Raw genomic sequence first — 14785 nt, forward strand, 5'->3', positions numbered from 1 at the left:
TAAATCCCAGTATTGTCCTTTTAACCCAATTCAGTATTATAATTCTGTTTGTTTTGGTGCTATTTCTTACTTTAATCAAGCTTCCATTCCCATTTCATCTCTTGCAGAAGCATTTCTAAATTCCCATCTTTAATTCTATGCATGAACATCCATGACTGATATATAAATATATTTATGCTCCTAAGTTCTTAACATTTTACATATCTATATACACAACCTATGCAATAAAAGCATTAGATTTCAAATTTGTCCTGTAAACTTTAAAGTACTGAAGATGCTCTGTCTCCCGTTGTTAAATCACAAACAGCATCCAAAGGTAAAAATGTCAAAAAAACATGCATGTTCAGGACTGACATCTTATTAGGGAGTTAGAGGCTTCTAAAGAGTGATTGCAAACAAAATTTTCAGATAAGTAACCATAAACCAATGATGCATTTAATTTATTGCAATTATTTCCTTCCAAAACCTTCCAGTGACTATGACTGAAGAGTACTTTATGAAACAGATCTTGGAATAAAAAAAATCACCCCAAAACGCTATTCAAACTGAGTTTCCAGCAGATGTTAACCAGCAAAAGATAAAGTGCATATATTCCATTCAGGTAAGGTCAACAATGTATCACAGACTTAAAAAAATAATTAATACAGCAGTTGAGCAAAATATCATATTGATGATTTTAGTGCATATTTGTGTAGTTTTCATGTTACCAATTCAGCTTTATATCATTCAGATTCTTTCCAAAAATGTTTAATATTAATATTTACCATTAAATACTGAATAGCAAAATAATTACCTCCTTTAAAAAAATATGCAAAATGAACATTTCTAGGAGCCTAGAGCTTGTTGCTTCTTCACAGTCCAATATGCTGCCTTAACAGTCAATACTTTTACCCTTTAAATCCAGGCTTCAGACTTGCAAATGCTTTAGAGTTCTTAAGGGAATATGAAATTTCATTGAGAAAAGAGATAAAGTGGGAGTCTCTCTCAGACTTTTTGGATTCAAAAATAACTACAATGGTAAAGTGAGGTTCAGGACGAGTCAAGAAATATGTGCTTTGAACTTTGTCATCATAGAAGTGGACCACCTTTTCCAATGTGTTCAGGTCAGAAGCTTTGTCAGTCATAATCATAATGACATTGGGCCAATGCATAACTGGTCTATCATTAGGGAGAGATACTACTGCTGGATACTGATCAACTCCTTTTGGGGCTTCCCTGTAGGAATGTGGATGATGATAACCATGTCCCTGAAAGCTTTCTGATCCACGGTTATCAAAGATTAACGAGACATTAACAGCATCGTATTTCCTAATGAAGCTGGAAATTTTGCCAAAATAATCGGGATTGGCTTTTGCAGTCAAAGCTTTCATTTCAGATGGTGTTGTCTGTCGACTGAGTGCCTCATGAAAGTAAAAGCTAAATTTGGCAAGGAGGATATTCTTTAGCTTCATCAGCCACAGGAAAAGGTGAGGAGGCTGTACAGCCTTTTGCGACTGTCCACCAAACAAGTGTTTCTTAGTTTCTCGTTGCTTCTCAAAAATCTGGCCCCAGGTCTGTAGCTTTGTGTGCGCATTGTGCAAATTCACCAAGGATGGGAGGAATTTCCACTCCGAGATCTGTGCCTGGGCCTTCAAAAGATGAGTAAGCACATCAGCTTCTAATTGGAAACTGCTTTCAAGAGGACTCAGGATTGGATGATGAAATCTAGAAAAGAAAAGAGAACCATTTCAATATATAAGCCAGGAAAACTATTATTTTACCTGCTATCAGTCTGGAGCAGAGACAGGCAATCTGCAGTGATACAGAAGCTGTTGGACTTCCACCCACATCAACCCTGAACACTACAGCCAGTGTTAAGGGATGACAGTAGCTACAGTCCAGCAATGTATGGTGGTCCACAAAGTGCCTTTCCCTGTTCTAGTGTGAATGGCTATAATGCAGATGCAGAATGTTATCATTTCTGCAAATACTGTTTTCTGCTGTGATCTATTACCTATGCAAGCAAACTGGTGGGTGGGAGGAGAGAATGGCCAGAATTCTATCAGCTATAGCAACTGGTATAAATCTTAGTAGTGAACTTCCACAAGTTAAGAAGTCAATGTAGGCATTTGCTGTTGCACACTAAGTTGCTAAGCTGACTTCTTAACTTGTGGCAATTCACCATCAAGATTTATGATGACTATTATGCTGGTACAAATAGCATCCTAGCCACAAACAACAACAAAGCACTTTATACACTTTACCATTACAATATATATCTAATGGACACCAGCTAGGTCACTGTGACATTTATAGCTCTAAGGACACAACATTTCAAGCATTATTATTTGATATACACCAAAATATTGCAAATCTTTTGTTAGGCATGTCCACTCCTTTTCCCCTTAGGGCTCTATGTAAATCAGTCAGTATTTAATTTGCAGATGTCTGTGTTGTAGCTGCAAGGGAAGTAAGTACATTCCTTCTGACCTTGCTACAGAATAGGGGAAGGACAGATAATAACGGGACAAGGACATACATAACTAGTAGGATGAACTAGTGTTGCTGTGTTCCTATGGTCCACTAGTATTTGTGCAAATGCCTCAGCAAGGCTTCTGCTGAAATGTGGTATGACGTCTTCAACACTGTAAATCAAAAACCCTCCAAAACAGTGGTTCCCAACCGTGGGTAACCCAGGTGTACTTGGACTGCAACTCCCAGAAACCCCAGCCACCACAACTGGTGGTGAAGGCTTTTGGGAATTGGAGATCTATCTGGGTTACCCAAGGTTGGGAACCACTGCTCTGAAACACAGAATCTGGACTGTGCCATTACACTGCTAAAAAACAGGAAAGGCACAATATACAAAGTACACAAACTGACCTTGAGCTGTATTTTTTTAGTATGGATTCCAAGAAGTTTATCAGTTCTTCAGAGTTGATAAACTTTTGAGTACTGAGACTATACATTTTTTCATAAAAGTCAGCAATTTCCATCCGTGCTTGAACAAAAAAGCAGAGCTGTTCAGACAGGTGAGAAAGCAGTTCCTCTAGGTGTGGGGCTGTCCCTCCCACTGCATTCCGGCCTGTTGCCACCACCTTCTTCAGTTCATTGTGCAGCGATGTGTATATGGTTCGTATGGAGTCCTTTCGGCTGAAGAATGATTGCCCACCTATTGTTTTCAAAAGAAAAAAGTGTGCATTACTCAGATGAAAGATATACAGTACTAAGTAATATGATGGAGTAATATGTATCTGCATTAATTCATTCATTAGCAATTTAAATACTTGAGGGCAAACTTTATTATCAAAAGTAGATTTCATTACTGCATAATAGCCACTTACATTTTAGCAGATTCATTTATATTTATCCCAAATTAATTTTTCATCAAGAACCTTCTTCCACATCACTGCATTCCCTATCCCAGAGAGGTCTCAGTATTAATTTTAGCTGTTTCAGTAAGAATATTTGTAAACCAGAAGCAACCTCATTCCTAGGAGACTGAGACAAATATGTCAATATGAAATGTTAATAACTCACGTTGTTATTAATAACACTAGATGCTAAGAGGTACTTCTGGATGGAGCAAAACACGAAACACTAACTTTTTAAAGCAGCACTGAAATCTGAATTGTACAGTCATGCATATACCAAGTTCTGACTGCAAATCAAAATCCAAGGAGAATAGCCTTATAAACTCAACATCTATAAAAGCACACACACAAAGTACCTTTTCAATTATTTAAAATAAGGAAAGTATAAGTGCACAAGCATGCATTTTCCCCAAGAACCCTACTATACTACAGAATCATTGCAGGGAAAACAGCAAAATACAGTAATTGGAAGCAGAGTGCAAAGCACGTAAAAACAGCATACTTTGGCAGTAATTCCTGCTTCCAGACGTTTGCAGCTGTTTGTAACACATATAAGTACAGAACAGGATAGCTGCTTCTTTGCTCTTTGTCTTTGACATGCTTTATAAAACTGTTGAAACCTAACTTTTTCTCTTGTATTTCTTTCTTGATGCTCTATTTTAACTTCCCCTCATTACCAGGTTATTATTTAATTTCTTCTCCTTTATTTACTAGATTGCTACTCCACAGTAGCAATACCACATTTTTCATCTCTCCCATTGGGAGCTTTTTCTTTTTGCCTCATGACTTTTTTTCTATAGTAAGCAATCCAGCAAAAACTTAATTTTTTTCTATTTCTGTGTAATACTTAGAACATACATACTAGGTGATTTTAGAAGTCAACTATAATGATGTTGATTTTTTTAAAAAAGCAAAAGAAATAGCCATGTAGTCCTTTATGCAATCCCAAAGTAAAAGTGGTGATACCTTTATTTAGATCACTAAAAATCAAACATATTGATGAAACCTTTCCATCCGTCAAACAAGTTCTATCAGCGTGAGAGCAAATGATAACATCAACACATTAAACTTTTAATGTTTCTCTTCACAAAATGCTATCTAAGGGTGTAACTACACAGTGGGAAAAGTGTAAATGGATTTGCTGTGGACCTGCAGATGGGACATAACATTTCCCCAGGCTAATTCATTTCAACTGACCACATAGGATTCAGCAGAGAAAAAGGAGGAAACTGGCCCTCGGCCTTGTTTGCAACTTAAAATACCTCTACTCTAGCTATTCAGATTTGCAGGAGGCACATTTAGAGCAGAGCTACCTTAACAAGTTGGAAACAAAGTTGATTAATAACTTCCTCTTCTTGCTCTGCCAATTTCTCACTCTTTTCTTTCCTTTGGTCACTTAGCTGCCCTAGTGCTAGGACAGCAAGTCTTTAAAAGAAAGAAAACTAGAAACAGAACAATGGGAGGGGAAGAGGAAAGCAAGTAGACCCACGCACCAGGTTTTGAGAAGAAGAGGATTCCCCACTGCCCTGTCTTTCTCACTGCTATAGTAGCTAGGTGCAATGGCTTTAAACAGAACATTTGGAAACCCCTCCACATAGGCTCAAGCCATCATACCATCAAAACTGATAAAAATCCATTCAGTTCTAAAAAAAGTAGATGCTTCAGTGTGTGAGTGCATGGGTGGGTGGGTGGGTGGGAAACCACAACTAGGGAGGAAAAACCCTGGGCTGATTTACATTGACTGGTATATTATGTAGTCAAAGGAAAATAATGTGTATCTGACTGTTGCAATCCTGGGGCATTTCTCACATATCAAAGTAGTCATCTCCTAAATCTCATAGATCTGAATAGAAAATTAACTAAACACATTGAAAATCAGTCAACTGCCTATATGTGATACATTCCATTTCAGGCCACGAAGACCCCATTATTCATCAGTACCTTCCCAATTTGCACTTGGCATTCTTTCCCTCTCTGACTCTTAGGGCTTCCTTCCAAAGTGGGAAATACTACAGTAGTTGCCTGTCAGGTTCTGTTACATCTATTTGGTTCTCATCTACAATCCACACTGCGCTGTCAAGGATTTTAATTGCCAAGACGTTTGCAGACTGTGCAAGCCAGGACATAATCCATCCTTGCAATGGCGGAAACCTGCCTTTTACACAAGAAGTGCATGCCTTGTTAGCAAATATACCTTTGAGATGGCCTTAACTTTGGGATTCAAGAGAGTTTCTGATGAAACCCATAGGTGTGATGCACACCCGGTGGAACCCATACCCCAAATGTATATGGGGGGGGGGGAGGGAGGTTGAGAAAGAGGGGGAGATCTGCTAAGAGGCCAAGAACTGGAGCTCTTGGGGTACAGCACTGAACAAATGAATACCAATTAAATACAGAGTCAAGCCTCGTTCCCCTCCTCCCCCGCAACTCTACCTGCGACGCCCTAGCTAACAGCGGGCCCATCACGGGGGCCAGGCAGCCACGCCCTTGCCATGCTGGCGAGGAAGGAAAGGTGCCAGGTTCCCACGTGTGCCCAGGACCCGGCAGTGCCCCCACCCCCGCTTCCTCCCGGGCGAGCTCATGCCCGAGACAGCCACACAGAGGGTGGGGGGCACGCAGGCCAAGCGGGAAACCTCAGGGGGGGGCGGAAACGTAGGAGGAGGAGGAGGAGGGCGCGAGCGGCCGGGCAGGAGCAGAGCAGAGGTCGAGTACTACCTAGTTTCTGGCCCAGGAAGGTCATACTGTGATAGGCCTTCTCGGCCGCGGCCAGGTGGCCCAGCCCGGCCAGCAGCGAAAGCCAACTGGCGCCGGCGCTCTTGTTCGCCTCCCGCTCCTTCTCCACATTGTCCTTGGCCTTATCGTAGGAGAAGATGCCCAGATGCGAGAAGAAGGTCTCCAGCACCGCCTGCTCCACCGGCACCGGCGCGCCCAGCGGGATCGCCTCCCCCATTCGCCGGCCGCGACGCCCTCGGCTTCCTCGCTGGGCGCTGCTTCGCCAGATACACGCTGGTAGGGCTACACACATACACACAGAGAGACACGCGCGCGCGCGCGTAACGGCACTCACGTGACAGCGAAGAAAGCGGGGGCCATAACACTCCGAGGCTCCGCCCCTTCCCACTCCGGAGCCACTCGGGAGGGAGAGGCTCCCCGCCACGTGACTTACCAGGAAGGGAAGGGAGAGCCTGAGGCGCTTCGGCGGCCCCGCTCGCCCCGCCCTTTCAGAAAACAGCCGGCTTTCCGGCGATTCCAGTCAAGCACTTCCACGTATATGAAAGGTGCATAGAAAGACACTATTGCCTGAAAAGAAAATGCAGGGACTCAACATCATACAGATGTCCCCCGCCCGCATTGTCATTCCAAGCAATAATGTTGCCTTTTCAAAGCCAGTTCTGTACCCCAAAAAATTAGAGCAATTCAAAATGAAGCTCGAGCGGGAGTGAACACCGTGTAGGGGCACCCATACATAGCCTCTAGTCTCGACAGGGCCAAGGTTCTTCCAACCAAGTAGCAGTTGTTCCCAAACCTGGGTCCCCAGGTGGTGTTGAACTTCCAGTGTCAGGTTTCCTGCGTGCAATAACTTGTTTCCATAGCCACGTCTGGCACATCGCTTTAGTGAGCCGCCTTGTAAACGTTCCCTACACACCCGATACTCTGGGAAATGCAACATTTACCCGACGGAGTTCAGGAGCACGTAGGCCAGTTAGTTTGAACATACCACAGACTCAGAACTCTTTTCTTGCGAACACCTAGTATGCTTTGGGAACCGCACTGCAGGACACTACAATTGGTCAGGCAGTAAGGGTCAGGTTATGGAGAAAGGTGGGGTAAAAATATTTATACAAAAATAAATAAGTTTTATGCACTATCAACTCCAACCTATGGCAAATCTTTTCAGGGTTTTCTAGGTATAGAGTACTCTGAAGTGGTTTAGCATGGTGTTCTTGGGGGCGTGGGCTAGGATGGTGCAGTTCATTCCCCTATTAAGAGAAATGAAGATATGAAAATACGCTTTCAGATGGATGAACACTGGAAAAATGTATATGCTGCACTCCCTAGGCAAACATAAGACATCCACAAAACTATACTGTAAAACATTCTTGTCAACACACTCTGATCGTCAGCAAATTTTTTAAAACCCAGTAGCTAGAAATTTGGTAAACTGGTATTCTTTATGCTAGGCATAACAGGACAAAGTACACAAACTAGATGGATTTTACTGAGTTCCCTGTGTTAATAAGAGAAATACAAGAAATGAGAATAAGCATGACTGGTAATTCAAAGTTGCCAATCAATACTTGCATCTTAACCTCCTACATACATGTACGTGTAGAGGACCCCTGCCCCTCATATTCCCTTGTAACTTCAAAAGAAACTGACTCATTAAAGAATAAAGGCAGTCTTTGGCTAAAATCCTGTTGTTTAGTAAGTCACATTAGAATGTACCAGTTGAATCAGAGGGATTTGACGAGTCAATGCCTCTAAAAGTTCAATTGAGGCTAATCTAGCTGCAACGAAGTCACTAAACCCATTTAAATCAATGGAATTTAAGTCATTGATTCACCAAGTGCCCACACTACTGTGACTTATTATACCAAGCAAGAAAATTCTAGATGGTGTATGGGTATGTGCTTTTATGTTACCTTGAGAGCATGTTTGCAATGAAGAGTGGTACAGAAATATTGGAATACGTTTCTGTATTGGATTTAGTTTTGTTCAGAAAACAACACTGTCTTCAAATCTTGGCTCCTAATGCCCTGTGCACAGGCGCACAGTGGACAGAAAGGAAAGTATACCAGGGTGACAGGAGAATGTAGGGAAAACTGGCAACTCTGCTGTAACATTTTCATTTTTTTTTGGCAAGGCTGGGATAAATAACACCTCTAAATAACAAGCAGGAAAAAGAAAACAAACAAAACAACAGGCATTCAAGAAGAATTTTATTCAAACCCAGAGCACACAAACTAAAACTGCATTTAGAAGAAAGTATTTGGTCTCTTGGTGGTGAAACGTGGTTTATGCTGGCGACGCAGAACTCTGTGTGGCAGAGGGAACTTAATTTTGGAATCCTGTATGAAGAGAAGTATAAATAAAGCTTAGTTATCATTGAATTTGTTTCAATAATTCATGTTATTTTTCTTAAGTTGTAATGCAAATTGTTACTAAAAAGACAGTGATTGTATCTAATTTTTCTAGATAGGAATACTACAATGAATATAAAAAAGGATGTGCTTTAATAGCATACCTACATACAGGCAGAAAGGAAACATCAAAAAGGTACTAGAAAATACAACCAATGCAAAATAACTCTTGAGTATCCTCTTTGGACAGCCAAAATAGTTCAATCCCCATAGGCTCTACTTCTTGAGAAAGAAGTATTCAAAACCATTTCTATTAATGTAAAATGCAACTGATTACTTCAACATTAAGCCTCATTTTATGTTATTTTTGAAATGTAGCTTTTACGTATGCGTAGATATGTGTCCATTTGTACTAAGATAAAATACTTCCTCCTTAGCATGATACTCAGAGGCTTGAAAAGAAAATCTCTACTGAACAAATACCAAATAAATTAAAACAACCTTGAATATAAAACAAGGAAAATCACATCAAAGGAATACTCAAAAGAAAATTAAGAAGTGGAATCCTCAGAGAAACTACAGCCAGGTATGATTTATTTACTAAAATTAAGCATAAAACTATAAAAGATATTCCTCTGATAAATTATTCTATTTTACAATGAAAACATTCAAGGTACAAATTTTTATATATTTAGGTAATGTGGAAAGGTCTTTTCAGTAATGAATTTTAGTTCTCCAGCATAAGAACTGGAGGGTCAAAACATAACAAATGGCTAAAACAACGACTCTTCCAGTTATTTATATTTAATGTTTTCTTGGATATTATTACAGTGGTGCCTCGCACAGGGAGGTTAATCCGTTCCGGATTAACCCTCGCTGTGTGAAACATCGCTGTACGGAAGTAAAAAAGCCATTGAAACGCCTCCAATCGGCACGTTTACTTACCGTACAGCGATGCCGGCAGCCATTTTTGCGCCCTCCCCTCGCAGAACGAGGGCGCGAAAATGGCTGCGATCAGCTGTCCAGCGTGTCCAAAATGGCCGCCGGAACAGCCGAAAGGGGACGGGGCGCAGCGTTTTCGCACCCTTGGTAAGCAAGGGGAGGGCGCGAAAACGCTGCCGGAAGCCCCGAAAGGGGTGCACGCAGCGTTTTCGTGCCCTCCCCTTGCTTACCAAGGGCGCGAAATCTCTGCGCCCCCGCCCCTTTCGGCTGTTCCGGCGGCCATTTTGAAGCCGCGGAACAGCTGATTGTCGGGTTGCAAAGCCAAGGTTGGTAAGTGAGCAGCTTACCGACCTTCACTCTGCGATTTCCCGCCTATACGGGCACCATTTTGCGATCGCATTTGCGATCGCAAAAACGGCCTCGTAGAGCGAATTCATCGCTCTACGAGGCGCTCGTTCTGCGAGGCACCACTGTATAATCAATAATAGCTTGCAGTTCCCAGTCTACTAATTTTTTTTTCTTATGCTACTGCGATTAAAACTGTCAACTTTGTGGAGATGAGAAAAAACACATTATTTGCTTTGCTTACGTGGAACTGTTTCACAGCTGGTCTGCGGCACTTGCTAGCAGCAATCTCTTCCACTTTCATGATCTGAATTGAGTGAGCACGAGCCCTATGACGAGCTCCCATATCACGATCTGCAATGTGCCAGAGAAATGTTTACTATTTTAACAGAAACCAGGACAGTAGATGACAAGTATCTTTAAATATCTGTCTGTAGGACCTTCAATTTCACTTTCAAAAACACTTCAGCTCTTGAAAGGCGACAAGGTGCATATAATATCTGCACACATGACAAGAACATTTTATTATGAACAATGTTCTTTGGGTTTGTATGCAGTTTGTTTTCAGCACTAGCAACCACTCATGATTATTCTGTTGTATAAACAGTTCAGAACAACCACAATTTTAAGCTAATTATAAAAATTAATTATAAAAACTGTTTCAACCACACTTTTTTTTACTACTGCATATTCGGCAAAGTGCAGTGAAATAAAAATGTTGAAGTCTACAATTCTTTCTAAATTAGTTATGTATGATATCACAATTAAGAATAGAGGGCATGCTATATTTCAGCTTTCAATTAAAATGAGCCACAGAAAATGCCCACTTATCTATATTTTTTATGTGAGAACAAAACAAACTTAGTTGTCACTGTCCAGAAAAGGCTTTATGGAGTTGAAATTGTGTTTAACAATGAAATCCTAAAAACAGTTATTCTGATTACTGTGATAAGCTATGTGGGAACGTATGTTAAATAATATCTTAAAGATTTATTCACAGTTAATACAGATGTCTTTTTTTTATTACAGTACTGTATTAGTTTCAAGCTGCAATCATTTTACAAGTAGTAAATTATTATGTTTATACAATATTCATTCCAGAGGAATTCTACCAACATCTGGTACCTGAATCATGCCACATCTTTCTGAAGAATATTTTTTTGCTTTTTATACCACTGTGCAGAAGACAGCAGTCTTTTATTTGAGAAACACCAACGTGAGATTATGCTTCAGTCCAATACTTCTTATGATCATGTCATAAAAATGATGGAAGAATTCATCATATAACCATATGCAAAGTCTACCAAACTCATGAATAATTCAAAATATTTTCACCCCCACTTAATGAACTATAGCCTAGAGTATTTCCATCTCATAGATGAAAGATAGATTCACATGTTATATCTGGCTACTTAATAGCCAGGAGAAAAACAACTGTAAATATTAAAAAGTGCTTTAAAACTTTCCACTCACATAACTGCAGATTCTATCATGTGATCTGAAAACAATGCTTTATCATAGAAATAAAGGCTATAGCTGAATACAATAAAGTAGAAAATGTGTAATACAAACAAACGGTAACATTTTTCAACATCACTGATTCTCAGAAGTCCTGGCTAGCAGAGTTCTGGGATTTACAGCCCAAGAACACCTGGGTTACCCAAGGATGGAAGCCAATGTTCAAGACAATTCCTCTTTTTACCTAGATTTGCTCATCAAGTAGAAATGAAACACTCCAATTGGTATCTACTTACAGCACTGCGTAACAGCTCCAGCGGTTGTCAAATCCCGGTACTCCCGATACATGTTGTGAGTTCCACTACGAGAATCATAGCGCAACCAGATGCCAAAGTTTTTCACCTTCAGTGGAGACTTCTCATAAACCTAGGGGTTACAGCAATATGTCAGAACAGCAGCAAATTACTAATCACTCATTTTAAGGCAATAAATTAATCAAAATTTAAACATTTATTAATACTTGAATCTATACATATTGCATATTTGGGTTTCTTTATTACAGATTAGCTACTAATACAACTTAATGAATACAGTGGGGACTTAAGAACGGCCTGAGTTAAGAACATTTGGACTTAAGAACCACTCTCGTAGGAAAATATTGACTTAAGTACTTAGATTTGAGTTAAGAACTGAAAAAAACCACGTGGGAGGCAGGGAAAGTGCAAAATGTGAACTTTCAGTTAACTGTTGGCCAGTGAAAAGGGTGCCTGTCTGCTCCCAGCATTTAGAGAGTGGATTGGGAGACAGTCTTCAGACTGCCTGGTACTGTACTGCCTGGACTGTATTTTCCCTGCCTTCCCTGAACCTTTCTTGACCTAAGAAAAAAAGAAACAAAATATCCCCCTCTAGTGGTCGAAGGCAGAATAGCAGCTTCCCATTAGTTTCTATGGAAGGAAAAAAGCAGATACGGATCAAATGGTTTTCAATGCATTCCTATGGGAAATGCAGATTTGACCTGAGAACTTTTTGACTTGAGAACCGCCTTCCAATACGGATTAAGTTCTCAAGTCAAGACCCCACTGTACCAACTTTTTACAAAATATTATGAATTGCTACATTTCTTGATCTCTTTTCTCTACCCCATTCTTACCAGATACATCTTTCTGGAATCTTTTATGTTACATCAATAAGAATTAGAGCACTAACTTGTCCCTCTACTTGAGTATATCCATAGAAAATAAACATGTATGGAAATAATCTACTCAATCCCTTGTCCCCCAAAACATCCAATCAAGTAGAGATATCCATTTATTTCCTTAATGGAGCAAACCAGGGCCCATTTAGGGAGCATTTATCAGAAGTCCAACTGTGTTCCAAAAAAACTTGCACAACAGCAAGGACAGCAAAATAGTAATTTCTGGTGCAAGTCAACTAATAGTTTTGTGTGATACCCTTCCACGCCTGCTTCTCTTCTGACACCTCTAACAATAGGCTACTAGATTTCCATTTTTTACTAACAGTCAGGTTGCCCTTTGATGACTGGCTGTCTAATTAAAATTTAAAAACAGCTACCTCTACCTGCATTTCTTTGTCTCCCCCCCTCACCATCTTCCAATGTGAAGAAACTAGACATGCCAGTGGCATCTGAATGGATGTCCCTGAGCCTCCTCCTAGTGAATGAAGCAATTCCCATAGATCCAAGGCTGCTTCTCTACTGTCAGCTGACTACTGACAGTGTTATATTTATATTTCTGGGGATCTACCAGAGACTTTCACGGTGAACAGCTCTCTCACCCCAAGAACTCCTCCTCTAGGGCAGATATGAACTTCAGTATCATTATCCCAAATCCCTTCAGATGACCACCGAAGGGAGGATTACTCTGCCTGCCCAGCATTTTCCACAGTAATGGCCAACCAGATGCCACCACAAGCAAAAGGTAAGAGTCCCCATCCCCACATTTAACACTGACAGAACCAGCACCCCTGGAAGCTTATGTAAGTTCTGAAAACAGCCTTGGATCCCAAACAAATGGTCGTATGTGGGCAAGTTCAGTCACTTTAACAGCAGCAAAATTAAGGAGTTTAATATTTAAGACTATTAATTTTGTTATAATCATACCTGTCCACAATACACAATTTCCCCAGAGGACTTCTTCATTTTCTTCAGTTGAGAAACAAAGTACCAGAAACGGGACTTTGCAACAACATGATTTGGAGCAAAGATACGCATACGATAGAGAGGCGGTGTTGGACACTTTGGAGTAGGAAGGCATCTCCCCACCACCTTATACTCCCTCAGCTTAAAAACAAGAGAATACACAAGAAAAGCCATTTTACTATTAGCATTGAAATGATTTTATCTGCATGACCAGAAAAAGCACCAATCTTTCTGACTGCTGCTGTGCTCAATCTAGGTTATACCACAGGTCGCTCGTGTGAGAGTAAGTTGGCATGTTCCTAATCAGAACTTGGTGTCCTAACCTTAACTGAGCTGAATTATTATTAAATTATGCTTTAAAATTTTAATGTAGTTTTTCAACTCTAATTGCCTTTTAATTATATTACAAGTTGCTTTACAACCATGGTTCTAGGAAACAGGTGGCTTTAAACCAACCAACCAAATAAAACCACTATAGATCCTTCCATATACCTTATAAGAAATACAGCAATTACTGATTTGGGTTGAGCTGTGTATGTCTAACTAGTTTAAAAACAACAACTGACTAGTTGTTTTAAGAGTCAAACCTCACTCCACTGAAATTCTTTCACAAAGCATGATACTCATAAACCATCAGCAAAAATCTGCCTCACCAGCTTTCCCAAACTGTCATAGGGTACAATGCCACATCTTAGGAAACACTTTGAACACTTGACATGTTGGCACATAAAAGTAAAATGGATATGTGTGTATGTGTGTGTGTGTGTGTGTGTGTAAATACTGATGGCCTTTTAACGTCTTTCCAACGATACCACTGTCTCTGGGTTCAAACATCCATAGAATCTACCTTGGGCCTAGAAATAACCATTATGAAGGAGGAAAGAGACGAGTTGGACTACTCGAAAGTTAAGCCCGTATTCTCTTTCTTCCTTCAGTCGACCAGAGACTAGAGTGCAGCCTAAAAATCGGAAAGAGACGCCGTTTGGAGGAGCCGCACGCACCGCCGTTGCCAGGACCTCAGGGCCACGGCGCCGGCTCCACGCTACAAGGAGCGGGGGAATGCCATGGCGGCCATATTAGGCGCTCGCTCGTGAAAGACCGACGTTAGATTTGGAAAGGATGCCTCCCCCGTTCCCTCGGGCACCGCCGCGGCCATCCTCTGTGTCTTTCTCCCGTTGTACTCTTGCGCCCCCAACCCCTTTTGCACGAGACAACCCCCTCCCCAAGAAAGGAGCGCTTACGGTGCCCGACGCCTTCATGGTGCTGCCTCGCTCGCGGCCTCGCAGAAAAGAAAGGGCCGCATGCGCAACACCCACACGTCGCGCCCTCTGACGCAAAGCACCACCTTACGGGCGACCAAATCTTACCTATTGGTTCTCAAGAGAAGCATTTCTACTGGGTGGATGAAGCGTCTGTCCTCGGAGATGACGATTCTATTGGTCGTTTTT

General features: G+C 41.0%; 2 protein-coding genes and 1 non-coding gene across 3 annotated transcripts; all 3 read right to left on the minus strand.

Moving 5' to 3' along the window:
• Positions 1 to 421: 421 nt before the first annotated feature.
• On the minus strand, positions 422 to 6414 carry KICS2 (KICSTOR subunit 2). The gene is made up of 3 exons (XM_020786072.3): positions 6069 to 6414; positions 2863 to 3151; positions 422 to 1704 (listed from the first exon to the last, which is right to left on the minus strand). The coding sequence occupies exons 1-3, from the start codon at positions 6376 to 6378 to the stop codon at positions 888 to 890; spliced, it is 1416 nt and encodes a 471-aa protein (XP_020641731.3). The 5' UTR covers positions 6379 to 6414; the 3' UTR covers positions 422 to 887.
• Positions 6415 to 8276: 1862 nt separating this feature from the next.
• RPL18A (ribosomal protein L18a) lies at positions 8277 to 14700 on the minus strand. Its single transcript, XM_020786082.3, has 5 exons — positions 14579 to 14700; positions 13299 to 13478; positions 11476 to 11605; positions 9966 to 10075; positions 8277 to 8422 (listed from the first exon to the last, which is right to left on the minus strand). Exons 1-5 carry the CDS (start codon positions 14594 to 14596, stop codon positions 8330 to 8332), a joined length of 531 nt encoding a protein of 176 aa, XP_020641741.1. The 5' UTR covers positions 14597 to 14700; the 3' UTR covers positions 8277 to 8329.
• LOC140707928 (small nucleolar RNA SNORA68) lies at positions 10151 to 10279 on the minus strand. The gene has a single exon (XR_012088057.2). It is a non-coding gene; the product is annotated as a small nucleolar RNA SNORA68 (small nucleolar RNA).
• Positions 14701 to 14785: the final 85 nt, after the last annotated feature.

The sequence above is a fragment of the Pogona vitticeps genome, chromosome 5, assembly GCF_051106095.1.
Source record: "Pogona vitticeps strain Pit_001003342236 chromosome 5, PviZW2.1, whole genome shotgun sequence".
NCBI lineage: Eukaryota > Metazoa > Chordata > Lepidosauria > Squamata > Agamidae > Pogona > Pogona vitticeps.